The sequence below is a fragment of the Urocitellus parryii genome, chromosome 4 (genome assembly GCF_045843805.1).
Source record: "Urocitellus parryii isolate mUroPar1 chromosome 4, mUroPar1.hap1, whole genome shotgun sequence".
NCBI classification, from domain to species: Eukaryota; Metazoa; Chordata; class Mammalia; order Rodentia; family Sciuridae; genus Urocitellus; species Urocitellus parryii.
Window position 1 is genome coordinate 61,244,252 of NC_135534.1, and position 27,334 is coordinate 61,271,585.

A 27,334-nucleotide genomic window follows, 5' to 3' on the forward strand; every position below is an offset into this window, starting at 1 on the left:
AGTACCAATGCTATTGGTTCAAACTAATGCTAATTAGAGTTTGAAAACTAACACTATTGGTCAACTGAATTCTGACTTCCATTCAGGTCTGCCCCAATTCCATTTTATTCTGGGCGGGTCAGGAAGCTAGAGGTTGAGTTCCTGGGATGGTGTGTATTTGCAGGTTCAGGGCTGAAACATTGGGTGGAGTGGGCTTGTGCAGCAGTCATCTGTACCATGTCCAGTACAGGTTGGTGTACCTTGGCCCACAGAACCTCAGGATCTCTACGCCTTCATGGCGGGCTCCATAGGGACCCAGGCAGTGCTTGCAGTCCACACTTCAACCCACCCCGACTGCTACTCTGCCACTCCACCATTCCACTGCTGTTTCTTCACAGGGGTTCTATAGGTAGCAGGGCCAGCTTGGCAGCTTGGGAGTCTTGTCACTATCACTGCATCTAAAAGGAATTGGTGGTGGTGGTAGTGTTGTTGTTGGTGTTGTTGTTGTTGTTGTTGTTGTTGTTATTGGTGTTGTTGTTGTTGGTAGTGGCGGTGGTACCCAAATTAGTACTAGGCAAATGTTTAGTCAGCTTTTTCACTGCTGTGAGTAAAAGGCCCCAACCAGAACAGTTTTAGAGGAGGAAAAGCTTATTCGGGGGCTCACTTTTTTAGAAGTCTCAATCCATAGACAGCAGGCTCCTTTCCTCAGGGCTCACAGTGAGGCAGGGCATCATGGTAGCAGAGTGTGGCAGAGGAAAGTAGCCAGATAGTGAGTGAGACACAGGGGGTGGCAGGGGAGAGATATGAAGCCCGCTGCCTAATGGTCTAGGTAGTGTAACTCTAAAGGTGGCCATTTGCCCATCACATTCTTCTCATCTAGGATAAAGATGAGACATACAGGATAGAGTTTACAAACTAGGTTGCCTGAGAAGCTGCCAGTAAAGGGTAATACAATTGCTTTTCCCCTCCCATTGTATCCTGAGTAATTTATAAACCATATGGCAAAGGTGCATATGCATATTAACTAATGCTAATCCTTAAAATTAGGATTCCTTAATTACATCAAATTTACATAGTTTAAGTGCTTTTTAAATCGATATTAAAATAATTAAAGTACCAAAAAATTCTTAGGCCATCCAGTGCCAGTGAGTGCCCTAAGAACAAATCATTTACTTGGTAATTTCACAAGAGGAGATGTAAAGATGGAGATGGGAAGGTTTTACACATGATAAGGTCTAACATCTCATTTTCATAGACTATCAATGGATGTTGAATTTCTTTAGTAATTAACAAAATTTTCTTTATGAGAATTGTAACATCTCCTAAGGTCATGAGTTTATGGACAAAAAAGACTATTGGTTTAATGCATTGAGTACATAGTGCTTGAAGATTAATAAGATTTGACCCTAAGCTATTTCCTGTACTAAGTGGGACTGATATTACAATTTAAATTCCCACTCTTGATTAGATATTTTTATCAGTTAGTAGTATACCTGCCAACTCTACTGCATGACTTAATCTGCACCAACAGGCATGTGGAAGTCAGTATTATTAACTGAGGATTTTATTCATTAGGCAAAGCTGCCATTTATAATCAGCTCAAATTTGCTTAATATATTTTCTTGAGAACTCTATAGCACAGTGAAAAAGGTAGCATACTAGAGAATCAGGAAATTGAGTGATAACATTGACTTTATTGATTACTTTATGATTTTGAGAAAGGCAAGTCAAATATCTGAGCTTCATTTTTACTCAGTATTGTTATTATATAGAACTGTATATACGTCATTTCCAGCTTTATGCCCCTACTGGTATAAATACCTAATAGTCCCTCCGATTAGCTGTACTAATACTGAAAATTCTTTATTGTCCTCTCATATTATGTGTGTAAACTAGCAGTTCATGTCTTGTGCATAGGATCATGTGTTTCAGACAATGATGCTACAGATATTTGATCCTCTTCAAAACATTCTTTACTCTGATCTCCTAAATTGCAGTGTCCTGTCCTGATGCAATCTGAAAATGGTAGCGAGAGGATCTCGGGAAGGTCCTGAACTGTTACTACTGGCAAGGTGGCAGCCATCATTCTGTGTTTATTCTGGGGCCTCATGTCTCTGAGGACCAGAGGAAGGAAGCTTTATTAACTCACTCCGCTTGCTCAGAGAAATAGAACATTGACTCATAGCAAGAGGAACTACTCCACCAAGTATGTGAGACCTGGGGAAAACAAAAGTGGGAGGAAATAGGAAAACTCAGAAGGTAATAGGAGAAGCGAAAGAGAAGGGCAGACGTCAAAAGTGTGAGGACACAGAAACTAGGTCAGGGAAGGAGCAATTCTAAGCGTGGTGAAGGACATGTCACCAAAATGTCTTTATTGTTCATATGCATGTCTGGAATGTCCAAGTCTGACTCTGACTTTTCAGAAGGGCTTCCTTAAAATATCCTAGATGTTAAATGTCCATGGAAGTGTTGTTTACACAGGGTGAAGTTCTGTTTTCAAACAACAGAGAAGGCATTTCAGAATAAAACTGGAATTTCACCAGATAATCTTCAAGGCCCCTTTTGGTCCTAAGTGTCACTGTTTTCTAATCCTACTTTAAATACAGCTTGGAAGTGTTAGCCCTAATTTATAATTCCTTTAGATTATTGAGTTAATAAACTAACTCCCCAAACTAATTCTCCTTTTCTGAGGAAGGAAGGAAGACAACACAAGGTCATGAGGATGAGTTTGAAAATATAAAATCAGCAGCAGTAGGAATCGTATGGTGGAAATCAAGCAGTCTACAGTGTAAGGGGTTGTAGAACAGCAGGAGGACCAGTATTGTTCAACATAGATGTTGTACAGTGAATACATAAATTGTGGGAACTTCAGAATATGAATGTGACTGTTGAGGTTCATTGCCCACTAACATCCACAAACTCATTCTTTATTTAGGTGGAAATTCCTATTCTACACTGGACACCGTTTCTCCCCCAACCCCCAAAATTATAACACCGATGGACTAGAATGAAAAGCACATAGGTAAGCCCATGATAATTATTAGAGGAATTTGGAATACAGAAAAAAAATTAAGAAGTGATTCACATCTCTATCTATGTTGTATCTTCACTGGATGAAACTTAACCTTCTCACCACATGGCTACTTTGATCACTTTGTGAGATGCACATGCCTGCTGCTCATCTCTGTGAGAGGACACTGCAGATGTGCCCATCTCTTCCACCCTCCCATTAGATACCACAGGACTGCTGCTGCTGCCGCTGCTCATTGCCAGTGTTGTCAGCAGCAGCAGCAACACTTTGTGGTTACCCTGTATAGGATATAGTCTAAGTATTTTACCAACAATACGTCCTTTTTTTGTTGTATTATAGTTTTAATTGATATGTCTTAATGTTTCACCAAATAGAAATGACAAATGAAAAATGACAAATGACAACAGATATGCTAAGTGTCCTGATTTTATCACTCTAAAATATCTCCTTTCCTTCCCAGTATGATCCATTCAGGTTGCTCGTATCTTGAATCTACAAAGGAGTCAATTTTTTTTTTTTTTTGTAACAAGGCTTGAAACCAGGGGCACTTAACCACTAGGCCACATCCCCAGATCTTTTTATATTTTATTTTGAGACACAGGGTCTTCTTAAGTTTTTGCTTAGACCCTTGCTAAGTTGCTGAGGCTTTGAATTCATAATCTTCCTTGAGCCACTGAGATTACAGGCATGCATCACTGTGCCCAGCAGGAGTCAACTTTGTGCAGATAAAAAATTATTTGTTCACTATTAAAAAATAAGCAAACATTGAAACCAGAATATAACCTAGGTGGGTGTTGACTGCAGAGCCAGAGCAGCTGAGTGTTAATGAGGGAGACACTGGGGACCTATGTCCTTAAAGCCTGAAGAAAGTCACTGAGATAACTAAGCAGGAATAAAACTGGTCTTCAACTCAAATATCTTTCAGCCTTCAATTTAACTTCATATTCCCTTCTTCTTGGCAGTGAAAGACAGGGGTTTTAAGATCAGAGAAATGGTCTCAACTGACTGAGCAGTGAGGGGGAAAAGACAGATGTGATTCTTAGATATGATTTTGGCTGAGAGACTGGAAAGGAATCAAGAAGAAGGGATCAGATCTGGAAAGAAAGGCACTGAAAGTGATCAGGAGTGTGGGCATAGGAAGAGGGACAGGCACACAAGCCCAAGATGAGAGCAGCATGTGGGGAAGTTTTAAGGCAGATAGAGAAAAGAGAATAGCAGGACTCCAAGTACCAGTGGATACAATATGTGGATAGAATTTGATTACAATATGAACAGTCAGCAAGACTGAATTCATTTCTGGAATTTGCTTGTTTGATTTCTTGTTTATGGATCTTTCATTTCCTAGAAAACTGCCATTATTAAACATTCCAGGCAAATATCTGCTGCATTTAGCGCTCATCTTCATGGGACTTAAGGAGATTGAAAGGGAATTGAGAGTCTCAAAGGGCCAAAATATAATTCACAAGACAGGAGGATGTTGATTTATTGATTATAATTGGAAGTAATGTGTCCCTTAGAAGGTAAATTCTTAGGTCAGTATTTGGTGAGCATGGATGTGTGCAAATGATGCACAGTAGAGTCTTGAGAGGCAGTTCTCTTTATTTCAGAGATTTTTTTTTCTTATCATAGAAGTGGGGAAAATATGTATCCTTTGGCTTCACAAAAGATTTATTATCGAAGTCAGATGTTGATAGACTCATTGTCTCATTTATTTCTAATATATATAAAAACTTTTTGTTATTTTCTTTTCTGTTGATTTTTCCTTTAATTATAAGTTTCTAAACAAGTTCCAGTTCTGAAACAATAGGAAACCATGATAGTCAGTGCTTTATTTAAATTACATATTGTACACTTTAAATTTTTCTTTAAATTTTCTATATTGTTTACATTAAGTCTTTATTGCCCTACTTAACTCTTGGGGATGACAGGGCAAAACCAAACTGTTGTCAGTTGTCTGGAGGGAGCTGGACTATGTCATCAATCTCATCATTGTGGGTAGATAAAAATAGGAATCATTCTATTCTAATACAGCTTGAATTCTATAAATGTACCTTGCCTAGTGTTCTAACATTATGAAAGAAAATATCAAGTTTAGGAAGGTAAAGGGATTTAATATGAATGAATGCAATAGTCATCTTAAAATATGGCTAATGTATGACCAGTATCATGGCCAAGCAATCTCCTAAATAAATGATAAAATTAAAAATGTGGTGTAGAATTTTGTGTGTATGCTGCTATGTCTGCAAAATATCTTTGGAAGGAGATCACTTATGTTTAAAGGGAATATTGAAGAAGTTTGCATCTGGGAAGGAGAAGTAAAAGTCCTGGTGTTTATAAAATGAATATTTTACTTAATTAAGAATATTGGCAATGAAATGGAGGAAATGAAGCAGAAATTTAGGGATGGATTAAAGTGTGATTAGAGGTAAGCACTGAAATTTTGTTTTCTTTCTTTTTTGTTTTCTTTCTTTTTATTTCTTCAGTTTTCCATGATGCAGATTCTGGTCTTATCAATGCTTTACCCATTGGAGTGTCTGTGGAATTGGGTTGTCGTTTAAAAGTCAGCCCTATGGGAGCCTCAAACTCCACCAGTACCCTGTCCTCCACATTCTTTCTCACAGGGATCCCTGGATATGAAGAATTCCACCATTGGATTTCCATCCCCTTCTGCCTCTTCTACCTTGTTGGAATAACAGGCAACTGCATCATCCTGCATATTGTCCGGACAGACCCCAGGCTCCATGAGCCCATGTATTACTTCCTGGCCATGCTCTCCCTCAGTGACATGGGCATGTCCCTGCCCACAATGATATCACTCTTAAGGGTGTTGTGGTCCATTTCCAAGGAGATCCCGTTCAATATCTGTATCATCCAAATGTTTTTGATTCACACTTTCTCCTTCACTGAATCATCGGTGCTCTTGGCCATGGCCCTTGACCGGTATGTAGCTATCTGTCACCCCCTGCGATATGCTACTATTCTTACCCCAAAGCTTATTGCCAAGATTGGAATTGCAGCCCTGCTTAGAAGTGCTATTCTAATAATTCCACTCCTGGTCAGTCTGGCCTTCTTTCCCTTCTGCCACTCCCATGTCCTTTCTCATTCCTACTGTCTGCACCAGGACATCATCCGCCTCGCCTGTGCTGACACCAAGTTTAATGTCATATACGGGTTGGTTGTGATTACCATGCTGTGGGGCATGGACTCTCTGGGTATTTTAGTTTCTTATGTCTTCATCCTTCACTCAGTGTTGAGGATTGCATCCCGTGAGGGGAGGCTTAAGGCTCTTAACACATGTGCGTCCCACATCTGTGCTGTGCTCATTCTCTATGTGCCCATGATAGGCTTATCTATTGTCCATCGTTTTGCCAAACATTCCTCTCCCCTTGTCCACATCTTCATGGCTCATATCTACTTAATGGTTCCACCCGTGCTCAACCCAATCATCTACAGTGTGAAGATCAAACAGATCCGCCAAGGAGTCCTTCACCTGATTCTCCCCCCAAAATCAGTTCTACTGTGATGTAGGCATGTCCTCAAGGCAGTGATAGTGTCAATACTAATAATACAAACCTGTGGTGAATGGTCTGCTCTAAGAATTTGTAAACACAGTTGTCAACAAATTCTACCAAAGAAAAGTAGAAATAGAGACAACAAAGCATCAAGAAGAGGCTCTGAAGAAGACAGTGCTCACTGGGACTAGACAGCCTGACTGAACACTTCATCATTCCCCTTTATATCTGAATGCAGTGCAGAGGAATAGGTTAGAGATTTCCATGCCTTTTCTCCCTCCTCTGTCTTTAGCCTTTATTCATGGCTGCTTATCCATGAAGTTTTCCTTCATGATATCAAGCCCGAATATCTTTGGTTCTTGATATTCTATAATATTTGCCATGGAGTGCGATACTACCTTTTTGTTTTATTATTATTGTGTTTGTGAATGTCCTTATTTTATCTTTATGAAAGAGGGTGAAAGCTATCTTTGATATAATAATCTGTGTAGAAGTTATCAGCCCTTGTGGTACATCACCATCACCTTTCAGATGTTCATATGTGTTTCTCCTGATATGAGGTTTAGTTTTTTTAGGAATATAAAAGAGAAGCTTCATATGTTTTTACTTTTATTTCATTCGTGGAAATAATTTTAATCTTATAGAAAGCCCATATGTAGTAATTGTTGAAAACTCACAGGTAGCATCAAAAACAGCCAGTAAAACACATTGTTTAAAATGTATCTTAAAGCTGGGCATGGTGGTGCACCCTTATAATCTCATGAACTCAAGAGGCTGAGGCAGGAGGACTGCAAATTCAAGGTCACTCTCAGCAATTTAGCAAGGCCCTAAGCATCTTAGCAACACCTTGTCTTAAAACAAACAAACAAAAAAACAAACAAACAAAGGCTGTGGAAGTGGCTTAGCATCCATTTAGTTTAATCCTCATTTCCAAAACAAACAAAAACAAAAATCAAACAAAATATACCTTAAAAATGGGGTAAGCCCCTTATTTAGATACCAAAAAAGTAGCTCACTGAAGCCTAATAAGTTTGTGGTAGCAGGAAACAGAAAATGCAGGTCTTTTGGGTTTTGTATGGAATTCCTTTTTAATACATAAAATCTACCTTTCCTGTATCTTTGTATAGAGTTAGATAATAATAATTGCAATGTGAATGACATTTTCTTAGTTCATGTGTCTATGACTCAAAGAAAAAAAATAAACCTAGGAAAAAATAAAACTTAAAGTATGCTTTATGGGTCCTAATCTATGTATAGGTTTCAATAATAAGTAATATGCTTTCATATGTATTTTCTATCAAGGAGAAACTAAATCAGTTAGCACTATACTCATTGTATAAGAGGTGTTCAAAATTTACTGAATGTATAAATTAATATGAAATAAATAATAAATTTATTTGCATATACACTTTTTCAGTCTTCAAGATGTGAGGCCAGTTATCTGATAAACAGTTAATGCTTTTAATACAAGAAGCTCTCCTGTTTCTGTCTTGAATTTTTAATGATATGATAGAATCTTCTATTGCATTTGGATGTGAATTTATAAATTAGAAGACAGTCTTAATCATATTACCTTGCTATATAATATCATGAATACATTCTTGCCTTCTGAATTTACTCTTTGCATTCCTGTATAATCTATATGATATCCAGTAACCCCCTAAAATTCTTCAGTTTTATATTCCAATCACCTACCTTTAATCAAAAATACAATGCAATTTTTTATTTTTCACAATGTCAAATTTTATCCTTTTAATTATGAATTCATCATCTTTATGCCCTGATGATGATGATGATAATGATAATAATAATAGCAGAGAAGATCACTAAATGCAGTAGTAGCGTGTCAACAGAGCACCAACTAAATGTTTGGCATTTTTTTTTTGTAGAAATCATTGTTAAGAACATTTCATTATTTCACTTAGACACTCAGTCATTCAACTAAAGAACTTAAACAGTAAAAAAGTATTCAAAAAACTTTGTGGAGCCGTGCATGGTGGCACATGCCTATAATCCCAGCAACTTGGGAGGTTGAGGCAGGAGGATTGCAAGTTCAAAGTCAGCATCAGTAACTTAGCTTGGCCCTAAGTAACTTAGCAAGAACTTGTCTCAAAATTAAAACAACACCACTAACAGAATGGAGATGCTTCTCAGTGGTTAATCACAGCTGGGTACAATTCCTGATACAAGGGGAAAAATTTGTGTATAAACATCCAATTATACATCAAATCTAGAAACAGCCACATCTATCTGTGAAAAGAAAAATGTCAATATTTTTTTAAAAATGAACTCAGTCCAATTAATTAAACTATCAGACTGTGTGTTTGTTTGTGTATGTATAATGGGGTATCAAAAATACAAAACATAGGGAAGAATGAAGTAAAAGTGTAGTTTTCTTATTAGTATATTTTCTCTCATTCTTTTCTTTTGTTTCTGTTCTTGTCTTTATGATCATGTTAATTCACTAGCATTTCAGAATAACTTATTATAATAAAAAGATATTTTTGTAAGCCCCATGGTAACCACAAGGCAAAAGTCTTTCAGAAACAGACCAAAAATAATAAAGGAATCAAAATAGCCTCGATAAAATAATTTAATAACAAAGACTAAGAAAATGAGAAAAAAGAAAGCAATTGCAACAAAATAGTAAACAATTATCAAAATGGCAGCTATATGAGTATATCTATTGATAATTATCTTAAATATAAATGGACTCATGTTCCAAATTAAAAGACAAATAATGACCAAGAGGCTATACAAAGAAACAAAAAAATTAATACGACCAAATTGCAAACTGTCCAAAGTAACTCACTTTAATTCTAAGATCATGTAGAGATTGAAAGTGAAGGCATGTAATAAAATATTCCATGCAACTGGAATCCAAAAGAAAGCAAGAGAAGCTCTATGTTCATCAGATAAAATAGACTTCAATCAAAAGCAGTTCAAAAAGGAGACAAGGGAGGTCAGTATGTAATGATAAAAAAGATCAATTCAGCAAGATAATGTAATAATTCTTCACTTATATGCTCCCAATTTTGAAGCAAACCAATAAACCTAATGGGAGAGAGAAACTTCAATACAATAACCATAAGAGACCTTAAAATACCACTTTCAGAAGTGGACAAATCATTCAGATAGAAAATTAGAGGTGAAAATGCAGAGTGTTATGGTTTATATATGTGATGTCTCCCAAAACCTCATGTGTGAGACAATGTAAAAAAGCTTAGAGGTTAAATATTGGGTTGTGAGAGCCCTAATCTAATCAGTGCATTAATCCCCTGATAGGAATTATCTGAGTAGTAACTGATGGCAGGGGTGGGGGGGTGACTGGAAAAGATAGGCATTGGGGATGTGTCTTTGCTAACACCAGTGTGAAGTGACATTTGGTGTCTGTTCCACTTGACTACATTGTGACCTCCAGCCAGACTTCAGCACAATTGATTCCACTGGATTTATATTTTGTAAAGTCAGAGGCTCCAGGGGCCAGGGCGTGGGAGTGGAGTGGTAGTCAACTATGCCGCTGATTCTTATTTGTATTTCATTTGGGATGAAAAAGCCGGGCTTTTATTTTATTTATTTATTTATTTTTTGTGATGCTTGATTATGCTTGTTAAGGTGAACAAAGTCTTGGTGACTGGTGTTGATTGGCCTCAATAGTCCAAGTTTCTGAGTTTTCAGACTATTGTGTAGCAGTGGTATGTTTAACATACTGTAACTTTTTTCCCTTGGGGGCACATATGAACAGGACATCTTGATGTGGACTCTAAACTGAAATTTTCTTGTAACTATTTTGAAATCATGCATTTTTCTAATGTTTCTTATACTTGTGCAGAGTATTGCTGCTGGTTGCTTTTTCTTAAGGAAAAAATAGCCTGAAAAATATTTCTTAAACACTTACGAATAATAAATGTACAAAATGTCAACATTAAAAAACCCTGATTCTTGTGATGCAGTCAGAAAGATTTTAAGATTGCTCAGAGTAACAAGAATATGTTTATTGAAAGAAAAGGGAAAGGGGACACTCTCAAGGGAGGAAAGTGGGTCTTCTCAGAGAAGAGAGAGACAATGTGCCTCTCTGGCACTCCAGTTTTTTTGGGGATTCCAGGGAAGTTTCCAGAGAGTCCTGCCCAGGTCCACCTCTTGACTGTTGACTGACAGCAGGGTGACATCAGATTTTCCAACCCCACTGCCATGGCCACTCTATGTCACTTGGCCCAGGCAGATCAGGTCTAATTGGATTCTTAAGCACTTTTACAGGTTTTATGGTAGGAGGAATTTTCCTTATCTTCCAGAATCTGATGAAAGGAGTCACAAAATCTCTCACCTCAAAGTAACTTGGGTTCCTCTTGCCAACGTTATTTCTTGCCTGCATTTCCTTGCAGACAACAGGTAGTTTCCTGAGGAATGTGACATATGCTGTCCATTTAGGCCAGGCAGGACTGCAGGTAAACTGCTTTTTTTTGGCAAAAAAAGCATGTGGGGGTCAGCACATTTTATAGAATTAGTCTCTTGACCTCATATTCCCACCATCTTTATCTGTCTGTCCCCTAATATTTCAACAGGTCTCAATCATACTTTGAGCCCCTCCTTACTTTCTTTGTTTTCCAATTACTTTGTATTTCCTAGCCCAAGCCACAGAAGCTGTTCTTTTTCCAAGGAGTCCTCACCTCTTTTAGCAAACAAACTTACTGACAACCCAAGATGTGAAAGTAATGCTGCTCATGCCACTGTTTGGTCACTACTTTTGGTTTCTATCATTGGACAGAGTTAAAAAAACACACAGAGAAATAAACACATATATGCAACTATAGAACTAGACTTATGTTTACACATCCATTAAAATCATGAGTCCATACAACTTCAATGAAAAATCCAAATCCCTAAAGCTCATTTTGGTCCCAAAGGTTTTTATAAAAGCAATTCTCTAATAGTATGGAAATTATTTTTAATTATCTTCAGTATTTCTCATTTTTTCAAGCCTATAGTAACCGCCAAGTAACTTGCATATTTCTAGTCAATTTCACTGTGAAAAGCAAACATAAGAAATGTTTAGCATTTGTTTTTTTAGAGTTATATATTTTTTTATTTTTTTATTAGTTTCTTTTAGCTATCCTACCTTTTGTAGTGTAAAATGTCAGCAAAATATGTGTCTCTTAAACTTATATTCTGAGATTTTTTTTCACCATTCCTTCAGGAGAGAGAGAGCTTTTCCTTAAGCAGAATTCCCTCAAAATGTCTCTTTCCCACTCTGCAGAAGAAGGACTAATTTTTGAAATTTCTACTTTGGGTTAGATTTGTATGTTTTAGAATATTACAAAAATAAAAGAAGGGTGGATATGTACCAAAGTTGCAAGGTATTCTTTCAAAATTGAACAATTTACGTGAAAGGCAGCAGACACATAGGAAGGTCAATGCATTATTGCTCTCTCATCTGGAAACCAATAATTAAAGTTAAAAGAATCAACTTTTGTCCCTATTAGTCAAAAAACCACCAGTGTTAACCCATCTTCCTTTCTTGAAATCACTCTTACTAGGAAAGATCAGAAGCCTGATGGAAAACTTATTGTGCAATTTGAGGAATGGCCCTTGAAAACAATAAGTAGATTTTTATGCAACAGATTCAGAAATGAAGAAGAAAAAAGGGACACAAATTTTTAAATGAGTAAAGGAAACAAGAAAGTACTACATTAAAAGGGCATAAAAATTAAAAAAAATCCCACAATATGAATAGCTTATTCTTTGTTAAATGCCAATTATAGGAGAATCATATTTAAGCTATTACATTGTTGAAGGTTAAAAATGTTGATATGATCAGTATTATTGAAAATTAATAAAAGCAAGTTGTTTTAGTCAGTTTTGAAACTGATCAAATATTTTTGGATATTAATTTTGGGATTTCTCTCGACAATTATTGTTTATAAAATACAATTATTTCATCTCAATTTATGTCCAGTTATTTATTTTATAATTGTCTTGATCTATTTCATGAGTTGGTAGAAAGTCCTGTTTATCCTCTTATCCTTGCAATAACCTATTTTTTTTTCTTTTTTATTTGAAAGTCTCAGTTTGATACTATTCCTGGTAATTTTAAGACAATTTGGACTATTTCAGCAATTGGAATCTAGACTACATATATTGTGAGAGATCAAATATATTATAGTTTCACATTGTATTTTTATATCAGTCTTCTATTTCCACAGTTTTCAGGATGATTGTTAGAGCTAGTTCTATTTCAAAACTTCCCCAAAAATGCTTGGAAGTATTGTGGACCATCTATATCCACTCTATTTCCTATTTTTATATATTGCCCACTGAAAATGACTTTTCCAGATGAAAATTTAAAATTATATTACATATTATATATATATTACACAAACCATATGTATATATATGCATGTATTATGCATATGTATGTATGTGTGTGTGTGTGTGTGTGTGTGTGTGTGTGGAAAGGAGAAGGTAAAATGCAACACATAGTACTAGTGGTCTTTGTGCCTGTAATGTCCAAATAACCCCAGGGAAATATTTAAATTTTATACTTTATTGCATGAGATCTATAAAAGTTCAGTTTTTGAAAAAGGATACATTTAAGATATACTTCCTTTGTATTTATAAATTATTTAGACATTAAATAAAAAGTGAGTGAATAACTTGCTTTTAATTTGTGCCAGTACAGAGAAATGAGCTTTGGGTGCATTTAAGTTTGGCAACATACATAATTCATAAATCATTCCAGAGAATAATTCTTATAATTACTCAATGAGGAACTAAATTTTAAAAAATATTTAAAATATTTCTATTTGGTTCTATTTACTTATTTTACTCTCTTTCCTTAAGTAGAATCCACGACCCCATTGACTTGTATTACAGCAATCTGTTTATAAACCAATTAACTTGGAAACTCAGATATCTCAAATAATATAGTGTTTTGTTGTTTTGTTTTGAGAGATTATTACTAGTGAACAAAAAGGAAAGGATGCAGGTGTCAATCAAGGTAGATTTTATGGACAGCACATTTTTACCACACTAACACGGATCTGCTTGGTCTTTACACCATAGACCAGTGGGTTTAGAAATGGAGGGACCAGCAGGTACATGCTAGAAAAGAGAATATGGATATAAGGGGGGATGTGAGAACCAAACCTATGTGTGAAGAAAGAGAAAAAGGCCAGGAAGTACAGCTGGAGAAAGACACAGATGTGAGCTATGCAGGTATTGAAGGCCTTCAACCTAGCCTCCTTCTGGGGCAAATGAAAAACTGTGACAAATATCTGGCTGTAGGAAAAAGTGATGAATGTGAGGTCAAACCCTGAAACAGTAAAGGCCACAAATAAACCATAGATTTTGTTGATCCTGATATTTTCTACAGCTAGTTTCACAACGGCCATATGCTCACAGTAGGTGTGGGAGATGACTGTCGTGTGATAAAATTGAAATCGATACTTTATCAATAGTAGGCAAGGTGCTACAAGAATGGCAGCCCTGAGTACTACAACAGTTCCTAGTTGAGCAACCAGCTTGTGGGTAAAGATGGTGGCATATCTCAGTGGATAACAGATGGCCACATATCGGTCCAGGGCCATGGCTAGAAGGATGCCTGACTCGATACACTCAAATGTATGGATGAACCACATTTGAAGCAAGCAGGAGTCAAAATAGATTTCTTGTGCATGAAACCAGAAGATTCCAAGCATCTTGGGCATAATGCTGCTAACAAGTACAATATCTGTGACTCCTAGCATGCCTATAAAAATGTACATGGGCTCATGGAGGCTGGGCTCTGATTTGATGATAAACAGAAGCAATGAATTTCCAATCATGGCCAGGATATACATGGCACAGAATGGTATCCCAATCCAGCTCTGCACAGACTCTAGGCCTGGGATCCCAATTAGTGTCAAGACAGAGGGCATGAAGACTGTCACGTTGGAGAGGAACATTGTGCTCTTGAGCCTCCTGATGGAAACAAAAGAAGTTTCTCTGTCAGTGCTATTGCACTCTAAATTACTGTTTTTACCCAAAGTCATCATACTGAGTCTCTGATTTTGATAGGATTCTAAGATCATATCATCTACCTCATTTCTATTATTGAAGTGAAAAGAGAGCTCTATACAGACAGATCACTTTTTTCAGAAAGAACATCCATGGGTACTGTGCCAGGATAAGATGTTACATGTGTGCCAGGTCCATTGCATTAGGATCAGCAAAATCCCTTCCGTATGGGTTTAAACTACTGACCTGTCTGTTATTTCCTTGCCGTATCTCTGGACACACAAATACACACACACACACACACACATACACACACACAAAAAGAAAGAAATAAAAGAAAAATATATAGATTTACTTATTTTGATTGTAAATTTTCTTTTAATCACAGTTTGGTGAGTCCCTACTTATCCCAGTTTTCAGCTACTCCTCCAGAGCTCTATTCTCAATTGCCTTCAGGTGAGGAATAGTCATTTTGGTCTAGTAAATTCTAAGATTCTTTTTAGAATATTAATGTAAAAAGAACTCTGTAGAAGAGACTAGAAATATAAATATTTAAAATTCAAAAGCACAATATATTCATGTATCTATAATGTTTTTACATCATCTGGAAAATTTGTATCATCTCATGATATCAGGTATAACAAATTAATAGAAACTAAAGGGATAAAAAACTAGATTTCTTAAAAGGAATCAAATAATGTAATAGACAAGGAAGACAGACTTTAGGAAAACAGAAATTATTCAGAAGAGGTTTATAGAATAACTAAAGAGAATTTAAGGACTTATTTAGTCTGATGACTGAATTTTCTCAAAACTTGACCTCTGTCATCTTATATGAAAGTTCTCATTACATTGTGGCACATGCCTATAATTCCAGTAATATTGGAAGGTGAGACAGGAGGATTGCAAACAAAGCCAGCTTTGGCAACTTAGCAAGACTCTGTCTTGAGAAAAAAAAATTCTCAAAAATACCTCTTTTAAAATTATGCATTTTGAATCAAGAAAATCTCAAGTTATATATTGGAAAAATATTTATGATTTCATAAAAAATAGACTTAGGTTCTTTCTTCTTTTTCCCCTAGACTTTCCAAAAGGGCTTATTATGCTAGCAGACCCACGAATCACTTATTCCTATACTCAATATCAAAATATGCCAGAAAGTAGATGTGGTTAATGGTGCTGCTTCTCTGGTCAAAGAATGAGTTATCAGAGAACATGCATTTGGGAGAAACTAACAAGTTAACTCAATACAGTGATATGCACAGGTTTGCAATTCTTAAATCTATGACAACATTCTGTAAGTCAATTTTTCTATTTGAGCATCTTTTTTCTTCTGCAAAGATAATAGATTGGAATAAGAATTCTCCTGGAGCAATCACAATGTCTGACTTATTCAAAAATAAAGAGGCAATGTGTGAGCACTTCCTGACAAGTACAGATAGTGGGGAAGGGAGTACGTTAAGTACCTAGGTAGTTAAATGGAGCTATTATAATTGCAAACACTGGTAAGAAAAAATTGTGGGGTATCTTGGGGATAGTGAGCCTTGCTCCTTTCTTATTGTGAGATGGCTGTTCTCTTACCAGGTATCTGCAGAGTACTGTCAGTTCTTCATATCACTGTCATTGCTCATCTTTTTTTTTTTTCCTCCGCATTCCAGTCTCATGTCCTTGAGTTTTGTGTTTAGTGCTCTGTGTAACAGAACACAGTTAATGTCATGAATTCTAATCCATTTGATGCCACTGTTATCTGCCAATGTGATACTGTGGACATCTCTGGGATGGTTTCTCACACTTTTCTTTTGTCTCTGCAATACAGATATATTTCTCTCTCTCTACATCTATCTGAGACCATGGCTGTGTGACCATCCTCCTACAAAACTCCTAGCAAGTTCTCTAGCATTCTGAGGCACAGTATAAATTTCCTGAAATTGAATTGTGGAATAAAGCTCCTGGCTACTGAGTATAATGTTCTCTATCAAGTGTGTGTTGAAGATGGTGGAGTTATAATCTTGGCCTGAGGGATTTCCTCATCCCTAGTTGAAACCTTGAGAGAGCTAGTGGATTTTAAGTCAGTCCTCTTGGGTTCATGCACACTCAATATATCTGCAATTATTTCTACTCTTTTATAAATCACTTCACTTTCTTCTTTTTTTTAAAAAAAATTAATTCCCAATAGGATAAGTGCAAAGAAATTGATATTTAAAAGTTTTATTCCTTTATACAAATTTTCTTTTCTGCTGTCCTTACTTTAAAAAACATCTAAAGTCCTCTTAAATACTGAAATATTCCTATGCCAATTCCACTCTATCTTTTCACATCCTTGTGATATTTCCTTTTATTAAAGCAAAGTTTTTCTCATTCTTTCTGGAAAGAAAAGTGTGTTCATATTAATTTCCTCTTTATCATGTATTTATTTGTTGGTCTTCTGCAGTCTCATTCTTTCCAATTTCACGTTATTGAAATCATTTTTTGCTAATTCAATGACATTACCATAATGATTAATTATAATAGACATTCTTCCATGTAGAACCCTGAGCAAGTTATTGCACAAGTCACTAATTTTCTTTATTCGTACTTCCCCTTCTCTCCCTTTTTCTTGCCACTTTCCTTCCTTCTCTTCTTTCAAAAAGCAGTTTTGATATACCTCCTATGTGTGAAGAAATCATGCAAAGTGCTGTGGATGCAAACAAAAAAAATGGTACAATCTTCAAATCATTAGTCTTAGGGACTACAAGTTGGCATGCTATTTATCATGAAAACTGAGAAATTTAAGAGATGTATGCACATGGTATATATCATTCTCCTTGACAATCTCTCACTAGGTTCTATACTTTCCTGTATGTAGCCAACTAAGAGGTACTTGAGTTAATTGGAGACATTGGCAAATGAACAAGAAAGTTAATGGTGCATAACATTTACAATGGATTTCAGGGAGCATAAGAGAGAAGGATGAAGATGTAAGTCATCTGCTCTGCTCTTTCCAGAATTACTCTGTGAATAAATGGAAATGAATGATATTTGTTAGGCTGAGCAGAATTGACTCTAAAAGAATATTGGCATCTGTGCTAATTCTCAACTTCTTCAATAATCAACAAATAATCTATATTAGTTGGTTCCTTTCTATTTTTTTCTACTAATTTTATTTAAATGTCTGGTAAGCCCAAAATTCTATTCTGAGTCCTTTCACTCTATAACTTCTAGAATTTGCTAGTGATTACATCTGCTCAAAATAATGTAATTAGGGACTGGGGTTGTGGTTCAGCAGTAGAGTGCTTGCCTCGAATGTGTGAGGCACTGGGTTTGATTCTCAGCACCACATAAAAATGGATAACAAAATAAATGTATTGTGTCCATCTACAAGTAAAATATATATGTATATATATGTAAAATAATGTAATTATTACCATTATCATAATTCCTATAACATTATTTCCAGTTCAGATCTTCTCCTTCTTTTTTCCAGGTACAAAGAGTCAGCATGTCTTATCTAAATCTCAGTTCATGACTGTATTCTTTGAAAAAAGTCATTTAGGACTCCATTTAGCTTTAGAGTAGGTTAAAAAAAAATCAGTTTACATGTAAAGTTTGGTAATACCTTCACACATGGATCAATGTCTATATATTTCAATAATTTTCAACTAATCTACTGCTCATTTATAAAAGGGCATCAAACTTAATCTGTTTCCCCCAAGTACATATGTATGTATTCATTTTGAAGCACAGACCAATCTGACATCATAAGTCTTTAGCAGAGTAAAATCTATTCAGCCTATTTTCTCTCCTTTTTTTAAATGAAGAAAATTTCATTTTAAAATATTGTAAAAATGGTAATAAGTTGAATGTCCATAATTTATTCTTTTAAGTAGAACAACAGAAAGATATTCCTTTATTCCACAGTGTTTTGTTATATAGAATAGCATGATTCAACATCAGGACTTTATGTTCTTGGCAGAATAACAGTGACATTATAATGAATTCTACTTAAGTCATTCATTTTGCTAAGAGATACAATGTTTATGAAATACAATCTAACACCAACTATTTAGAGCTAAATACCAAGAAATGTTTGCTTCCTTGCTAATTATCTTCTTTTTCTCTTTGATCATCTAATTCATCTAAAGAAAAAAATTGATCTGAATGTGCTCTTCGTATTCTTTGCTTTTCCCTTATTACCTGCCTCAATTTTCTATTCATCTCTAAATGTATATGTTTGTTTTATTAATTTACATTTTACGATTTTGCATTTTGTAGTAATTTTGCTATTTTTGTTGTTGTCACTTGTGCTCCTTATGGATTGGGTTGTATGGGAACCAGACTTTGATAGGAAGATTTGTGGAGAAGATTAATTTAAAATCAAAGCTTGAATTAATATCAGTAACAAATGGAAAAAAAACTTAGGGAGATGAGTTGTTTTGCAACCACTAGAGTGTTCTGCAGTTGAATGCAATGTATCCCAAGTTGGGATAAAGGGACTAAGTCTTATGACCTCACATCAGTCACTGAATACATCATTGTAGCAGAAAAGGTAAACATCCCAATCTGTAACTGTCAGAATGGATCAATTACCCATTCAGCTAGAGGTAGCCCAGTATAATCAAATAATTACCACTGAATAGCCTGTTTGCCTCCCTGAGGAATTATACCAGGTCGGGGTCAAGCTGGCATTCATACACAGGTGTAGCTGGACCAGCATGTCAAAGTAGAGCTGCCAGGACCATTTGTGATCTCCATCTTTGCCATCATAGCTACACCATTTATAGGTATATTATACAAACATCAGTGTGTTTAATATCAGTATCCATAGAACATCAAATTTTAATTCTGTTTATCTACAGTGGTTTATCCTTCTTCCCATCGTCTTCTCTTTCATAGAATGTCCTCTGGTTGGCACACACACACACAAAAAGCAATAAGAAAGTATTCACACTTAGCTTTCACTCCCATAAACCTTTCATATCCATACAATCAATTTTTCTCTTTCTAATCTCTAACTTGCTTGTCAAATGTTTGCTGCTTCCCACAAGCCACTGCATACTATAACCAGTGGTCCCTTAATTTCTCACTAAATTCATGACCAGTTGCAATGCTAGACATTATGCCATTGGGAAGATTTTCAATATCCAAGGTCATTACTAATCAAAGAGAAAGCATGCTTTTTTAAGTCATGCACAAATTAAGCTAACTAATTCATGAACCAATCTTTAGAATTTTCTTTCTCTGTCATCTGTTTAAAACAGATCCTATATGTGACCATAAATGTGAGTTAATGCAAAGTTGTTATAACATTGAGAGATAACATAAAAATCGGGCTAATGCTTCTGCAAATTGACTATGCCTAACAGGCATGCTTAGGGTGTCTATTTTTAATATACTGTTTTCATCTTGTATAGGAGTTTATACCTTATTGTTTATGACACATGTTGAAAATTGGTGGGTAATCTTCCTATATTATTCATTTGTGTTCCATGTTGAGAACAAGTAACATACTAGCAGCTCTTTTTTATTAGTTTTAATTACTTATACATGACAGTAGGCTGCAGTATGATAGATCATACATATATGAAGTATAATTTCTCATTTCTCTGGTTTTTCATTATGTAGAATCCCACTAGTTATTTAGTCATGTATATACATAGGATAATAATGTCTGATTAATTCTATTATCCATCCTACCCCCATACTCCCTTTCCTCACTTCACTCCCCTCTACCTAATCTAATGTAACTCTATTCTTCCCTAGCCCAGCTGCCCTTATTGTGAATTAGCATCTGCATATCAGAGGACACATTTTGTCATTGGTTTTTTGGGATTGGGTTATTTCACTTAGAATGATGCTTTCCAACTTCATCCATTTACCAGCAAATGCCATAATTTCATTGTTTTTAAGGCTGAGAAACATTCCATTGCATATATATATATATATATATATATATATATATATATATATATATATCACATTTTCTTTATTCCTTTATATATTGAAGGGCACCTAGGTTCATTCCACAGTTTAGCTATTGTGAGTTAAGCTGTTATAAACATTGATGTGGCTATATCACTGTTATATGCTGATTTTAAATCCTTTGGATATATGCTAAGGAGTGAGATAACTAAGTCAAATGGTGGTTCCATTCCAAGTTTTCTGTGTCTAGAGGCTCTTTTTAAAAACAAGTATAATTTCCACTGTAAATGTGTGTCCATGCTCCAGAATTCTTATTTTTCTGCATTATAATTCACCAAATGGTCATGCCATTTCTGTCACATGGCACTTTTTCCAATCACTAATATGTCTGTCTCATACAATAGAATATGCTAAATCATGTTATTTGACAGGGATGCTGCTTTTGCGACACCCTGAACTTGCACGAACAACCTTTTCTATCTGGATCACATTCAGCATTTTATGTCACTTGTTATATAATCTAAACCAATTGATTCAGATAGAAAATATGCTTCATAATTAACTCAAAAAAGAAAGAGTTTTGTTTTCCTCTTCATAGTGGAGGGTGATAAATGCATTCATTTTTCTTTTCTTTAATTCGGGGATTTTCTTTCTTTCTTTTTCTTCTTCTTCTTCTTCTTTTTTTGGGTTAGTCCTGCTTTATTGACATGGTAGTTCTCACCTGTTTTTTTTTCCCAGCAAGATAATTTGGTTTTTTTCTGATTTATGTAAGTTCACAGTTCTCTCACTATGCACAAAACTTAACTCAATGTAGATAAAGGAACTAGGAATCACGTTGTGAATTAGCATCTTCATATCAGAGGAAACATTCTGCATTTGGTTCTTTGAGATTGGTTTATTTTGCTCAGTATGATATGCTGCATCTCCATCCATTTTCCTGAAAATGCCATGATTTCATTCTTCTTTATAGCTGAGTAATATTCAATTGTGTATGTCTGTTGAAAGACACTTGGTTTGGTTCCATAGTTTAGATATTGTGAATTGAGCTTCTATAAACATTAACATGGCTGCATCACTGTAGTATACTGATTTTAAGTCTTTTGGGTATATGCTGAGAAGTGGGATAACTAAGTCAAATGGTGGTTCCATTCCAAGTTTTCTGAGAAATCTTCATACTGCTTTCCAGAGTGGTTGCACCAATTGTCTGTCCCATCAGGGATATATTAGTGTACCTTTTTCCCCACATCCCCACCAACATTTATTATTGCCTATATTCTTGATGATTGCCATTCTGACTGTAGTGAAAAGAAATCTCAGTGTAGTTTTAATTTTCATTTCTTTAATCAAATATTTTTCATATATGTGTTGCCCATTCATATTTCTTCATCTCTGTAGTATCTGTTCATTTTCTCTACTCATTTATTGATTGGGTTTTTGGGGTTTTTTGTGGTAAGTTTTTTGAGTTCTTTATATATACTGGAGATTAATGTTCTATCTGATGTGCAGGTGATAAAGATTATCTCCCATTGTATAAGCTGACTCCTCACATTCTTGCTTGTTTCCTTTGCTTTGAAGAAGCTTTTTAGTTTTATTCCATTCCATTCACTGATTCTTGATTTTACTTCTTGTGCTTTAGGAGTTTTGTTGAGGAATTCAGTTTCTAACTCTCACTAATGGAGAGTTTATTTTTGATTTCCAATCATTCCATTATGACCAGATAGAATGCAGGGTAGTATCTGTATTTTTTTTCTTTTGTATTTTTTAAGAGTTGCTTTGTGGTATAAGATATGTTCCATTTTAGAGAAGGATCTGTGTGCTGATGAAAAGAAAGTGTATTTGCTCATTGATGAATGAAATGTTCTTTATATTTCTGTTAAGCCTAAATTATTGATTGTATTATTTAGTTCTATAGTTTCTTTTTTAAAATTTTTGTTTGGAGTATCCATCCCATAGTGAGAGATGTGTGATAAAATCAGCCAGTATTCATGTGTTGTCATCTATGTGACTCTTGAAATTGATAAGGGTTTGTTTGAAGTACATTGTTTGGGGCCTAAATATTATGTTTTATTAATGTATAATTCTTTTAAGCATTATGAAAGGTCATTTTTTGTCCCTTCTGATTAACTTTAGCTTGATGTCCACCTTATATGATATGCGGATAGAAACTTCTGCTTGTTTACACGACTCATGTGAGTGATATATTTTTTTTCATCCTTTCACCTTCAGGCTATGGATGTATTTTTCCTAGGAGGTGAGTCTCTTGGAGACAGCATATTGTTGGATCTTGTTTTTTAATCCAATCTTCCAGTCTTTGTCTTTGGATTGATGATTTTGGCCATTAACATTCAAGGTTTTTTTAAATTGAGATATGATTTGTATTTCTAGTCATTTTGGTTTTTTTTCTGTTTTTTAATTTGAATTTGTTTGACCTTTGATTGATTATTCCTTTAGTTTAGATCCTCCCTTTGCTGATTTTCACTTTTATTTTTTCATTTTATCTTCATGGAATATTTTGTTGAAGATGTTCTGTAGTGTAGGCTTTCTGATTGTGAATGCTTTTAACTTTTGTTTATTACAGAAGTTTTTATTTAATCTTCGAATCTGAAGCTTAATTTTGCTGTACATGGAATTATTGGTTGGCATCAATTTTCTTTTGAAGCTTGGAATATATTATTCCAGAGCCTCCTAGCTTTGAGGATCTGGGCTGAGAGCTCAGCTGACATCTGAATCCGTTTCCCCATATATGTAATCTGATATTATTTTCTTGTATCCTTTAAAATTCTAACCTTCTGTATGTTAGGCATTTTCATTATAATGTGTCATGATGTGGGTCTGTTGTAATTTTGTACATTTGGCGTCCTGCAAGCCTCTTGTATTCGATTTTCCATTTCATTCTTTAGGTTTGGGAAATTCTCTGAGATTATCTACACACCTTCATCTATCCCAATAAATCTTAAATTTGTTTTCTTTTCATATTAAGATGGAACTTAATATGAAAAGAACTTCTATACTTCTTGGGAGTTCTGTTCATGGTTTCTTAACAGCTTCTCTACACAGTCAACTTCATTTTTCCTTATCACCTGAAGTTCTTTTTTCCAAATCTGTTGTTGATGCTTTCCATTTAATTTTTAATTTGTTCTATTGATTCCTTCATCTCCAGGATTTCTGCTTTATTTTTTTTTTAAATATATCTATATTGAAGTGATCTTTCATTCCCTGAATTTAATTTTTAATTTTGTTTCTTACATTGTCCTTTATGTTGTGGATCAGTTTAACTATTTACATTCTAAACTCTCTGACACTTTTTCTACCCTGTTGTCAATGGGTTCTATCACTGGAGCATCTTTGTTTGTTTGGGATGTTTCATTCTCTTGTTTGTTTGTTTTTTTTTCATTTTGTTTGTATGTATACCCATCTAGCTGTGTGGATCTGAGGCAGTACAGTTTCTACTTCATCTTATAGTGTCCTTGAAGTTTTCCAGTACCTCACCTTTAAGGGGGAGACAAATAATAAATAACATCACCCAATGCAAACATTATGCAATCTTAAATCATGTAGCTCCTATTTATATGTCTACAGTTTTGTCACAATACCCAGAGATTTGTGTTCAATTATTGTCTCCAATATAAACAGTTTACAAAAGGATTTACAGTTTCATATGGTGGACAAAGAGAGAACAGTGGTGTAGGATGCAATGTTTCTGAGGAAAGGGGAGAGAAGATAGAAGTAAAGTATTGTAAGTAGAGTAAAAGAGGAATTAATAGAGTTTGGCTATAGGCAGGAGAAAAGAGAAAAAGAAAATCCTGGGAAACAGATAAGTAAGAAGAAAAATATAAATAAAGTAAAACTTTTAAAAAATAAAAATAAAAAAGTTAAAAATAGAAAAAATAAAAAGTATAAGAATATACAACAAAACTGTAGTATACTTTTCAGACTTCTATATTCAGACTACTCAGTCCTCAATAAACTGATGAATGAAAAAATATTTGGTTTCAAAAATGGTAGAAATGTGAGAGAAAATAAAATAAAAGGATATCGATGGAAAATTGAGCTATTGTTTCCATTGGAGTTCAAATGTTTTTAGCTTCCCTTCTGAGCATTGAGCTTGTCTGGAGTTTGATGCTAGCTCTTCAGGATCATTGGGGTTGCTAGGGTGAAAGCATTATTCATAGACATGGAACTTTTGGAGACAGGGTATGGAAAGCTTAGATATACTCTGGTCTCTTCACTGGGAGCCAGTTGTTCTGGAGATTTTAAGTCAGTGTACCTCAAGGGCTCAGCAACTGCTGGTCCACATTGGAAGACCTCACCCCAGGAATCTCCTTTGGGTTTCTCTCATATGCTGTAGGAGCCTGTTGTTAGCCCACTACTTTGCCTACAGATTCCACAATTCCTGCTCTCTGATTAAGTCTCTGAATTCAATCTCTCCTGCCCCACCCTTTCAAATTCCCAGTCAGGTGCTTCTTTCGCAGCCTGTCCTGCAAGCAGCTGGATTGGAGTTGAAGTTTGGAGGACAGGTGGGCTTCTGAGACCAGTACTCCTCTGTGTAAATCTCTCTCCATGCCTGATTTTCCTCTAGTCACTTAGGCTCAGTCTCTGTCATGATGCATGTGTCTGCCTGGCAAGTTATTTTGGGGGGGCAGACTTTATACTTTATTCTGCCAGTAATCAGCTCCCCTAGCAGTTGGCCCCTGTACCACAGCTGCAAAATATTTTCTTTCACTGTCCTCCATGCACAGATGTATGTGCATTATGCCTAAATGTGTGTTTCTATATTTAGTAGCACATTGAATAAAGTTTTCCTAGGAACAGAGCTTTTCCTTTTTTACTACAAATTGAACCAAGGGCCTCCCATGTGCCAGGCAATGCTCTACCAATGATCTACATTCCTAGCCCTTCACAGTTGCTTTTCTTAAATCCATCTACATACCATCATTCATAAAAATTGTAAGAAAATATGTAAGCCTATATTGTTCACTATGTTGTATTTTATAAATCTTGTAAATAAAGAGTAGAATAAAATAAAACTACACAAGAAAGAAAATAATTAGAAATAATTTAATTTTCTTATTTATAGGTGAAAATGATGGGGGTCAAAATGGTGATGTTATTTACCTGAGGACTTATTGAAGTTTTGGAGAAGAGCCAGCTCTTCAGAAAGACTATTCTTGAATGTGTCTGTAATACAAATCAGCAGTGCCATGGAATACTCTTGTCATCATATCTGCCCACTAGGGTTTTGCGTTTGTACATGGTACTGAACACCCAGCCCCTCAAGTGTCAAGATGGAAAACAATGCTACACAGCACCCCATTTCATCTTTCTTCCTCGTTGGTATTCCTGGCTTGCAAGATTTTCATTGCTGGATCGGCATCCCTGTCTTCCTCCTGTTTTCCCTGACCCTACTGGGGAACAGCATCATCATTGCTACTGTCAAGCTAGAGCCAAGCCTCCACCAGCCTATGTATTTCTTCCTTTGCATGCTGGCAGTGAATGACATGGCTCTTTCCTCTTCCACAGCCCCCAAGATGCTTAGCATCTTCTGGTTTAATGATCACAGGGTTGGCTTTAATGGATGTTTAACACAGATGTTTTTTTATCCACACACTCTGCATTATTGAATCAGCTCTCCTAGTTGCCATGGCTTTTGATCGCTATGTGGCTATTTGCATCCCATTGCATTACATTGACCATTCTGAAACCATCCATGGTCATTAAACTGGGTCTACTAGGTTTGAGTCGAGCTATAATTCTGGTTATTCCCAGTCCCTTTCTTATTAAGAGGCTGCCACACTATACAAATTATATCATCAATCATGCCTACTGTGAGCACATGGCTGTGGTGAAGTTGGCCAATGCCAACACCCACATTAACAGAACATATGGCATTTCTGTGGCCCTTTCAGTGATGATATTGGACCTGGGGCTCATAGCCACATCCTATATCAAAATTCTCCAAGCAGTCTTCCGGCTGTCTTCTCAGAATGCCTGCTCCAAAGCTCTGGGCACCTGTGCTGCCCACGTTTGCACTATCCTTGTCTCCTACTCACCTGCACTGTTCAGCTTCTTAACTCATTGCATAGGCAAGAAGGTTCCTCCAAGCGTCCATATAATCTTTGCAAGTCTATACCTTCTGGTACCTCCCACAGTCAATCCCCTGGTGTAAGGAATCAAAACCAAGCAGATTTGGGATTGGGTGGTGGGTCTCTTCTTCCCAAATAAGAAAATTTCTGAACATTAAAACATTTCACTATATCTTTTGTTGGAAGAATGTGGCTTATAAATTATGATGGATTAACAATATTTACAACCTTGTCTTCAAAATGTAATTTCTCAATTAAACTATGCTTTGTAGCAAGGATATTTGATGTTGTATGATTTTTTTATCAGTCTTCAAATATTATTTTTATGGAAATCACTAAAAGTGATGTATGTAACTATTTTATTCACTGTCTTTGTAAATTTTACAATGATAGTTTAGGTATATCTAACTCTCAGTAATTGATCAATCAGACAAATATTGGTGAAGACATAGGTGATCCAAAGAGCACAATAAAACTCCTTGTTATGATTGACATTTATACAAATCTCGATGAAACAACATTGTAATAAAACTATTCCTCATGTTCAAAGGCAGCATTCAAAAAGATAGCCAACATTCTGGTACATAAAACATACCTAAACAGATGTAAAGTGATGAAAATAATACAAAGTATGTTCTTATACCACATTGTAATTGAAAACAAATTACTAATAAAAATAGATAGAAGTATGAAGTCAGAAAAAGTCTCAAGAGAAAATTTAAAATGTATATTTGAACTAAATAAGAATCAAATATTACAACATGTGGTTTGCAGTAAAAACTGTGCTTATAGGGCAATTTAGAGCTTTGAATTCATACATCATAGCAGAAGAAAAACAC

The 27,334-nt window shown here is 35.5% G+C and overlaps 2 protein-coding genes and 1 pseudogene across 2 annotated transcripts; 2 read left to right on the forward strand and 1 right to left on the reverse strand.

The window, feature by feature from the left end:
- Nucleotides 1-5,579: 5,579 nt before the first annotated feature.
- On the forward strand, nt 5,580-6,533 carry LOC113191385 (olfactory receptor 51G2-like). The gene has a single exon (XM_026401106.2). The coding sequence runs from the start codon at nt 5,580-5,582 to the stop codon at nt 6,531-6,533; it is 954 nt and encodes a 317-aa protein (XP_026256891.2).
- A 6,990-nt stretch (nt 6,534-13,523) lies between these two features.
- On the reverse strand, nt 13,524-14,462 carry LOC113191337 (olfactory receptor 52A1). Its single transcript, XM_026401048.1, has one exon. The coding sequence runs from the start codon at nt 14,460-14,462 to the stop codon at nt 13,524-13,526; it is 939 nt and encodes a 312-aa protein (XP_026256833.1).
- Nucleotides 14,463-25,697: 11,235 nt separating this feature from the next.
- LOC113191369 (olfactory receptor 52K1-like) lies at nt 25,698-26,653 on the forward strand (annotated as a pseudogene).
- The last annotated feature ends 681 nt before the right edge of the window (nt 26,654-27,334 follow it).

Coding starts and splice junctions, on each gene's coding strand:
- LOC113191337 (XM_026401048.1), bottom strand. CDS start 14,462: ATGTTCCTCTCCAACGTGACAGTCTTCATGCCCTCTGTCTTGACACTA.
- LOC113191385 (XM_026401106.2), top strand. CDS start 5,580: ATGGGAGCCTCAAACTCCACCAGTACCCTGTCCTCCACATTCTTTCTC.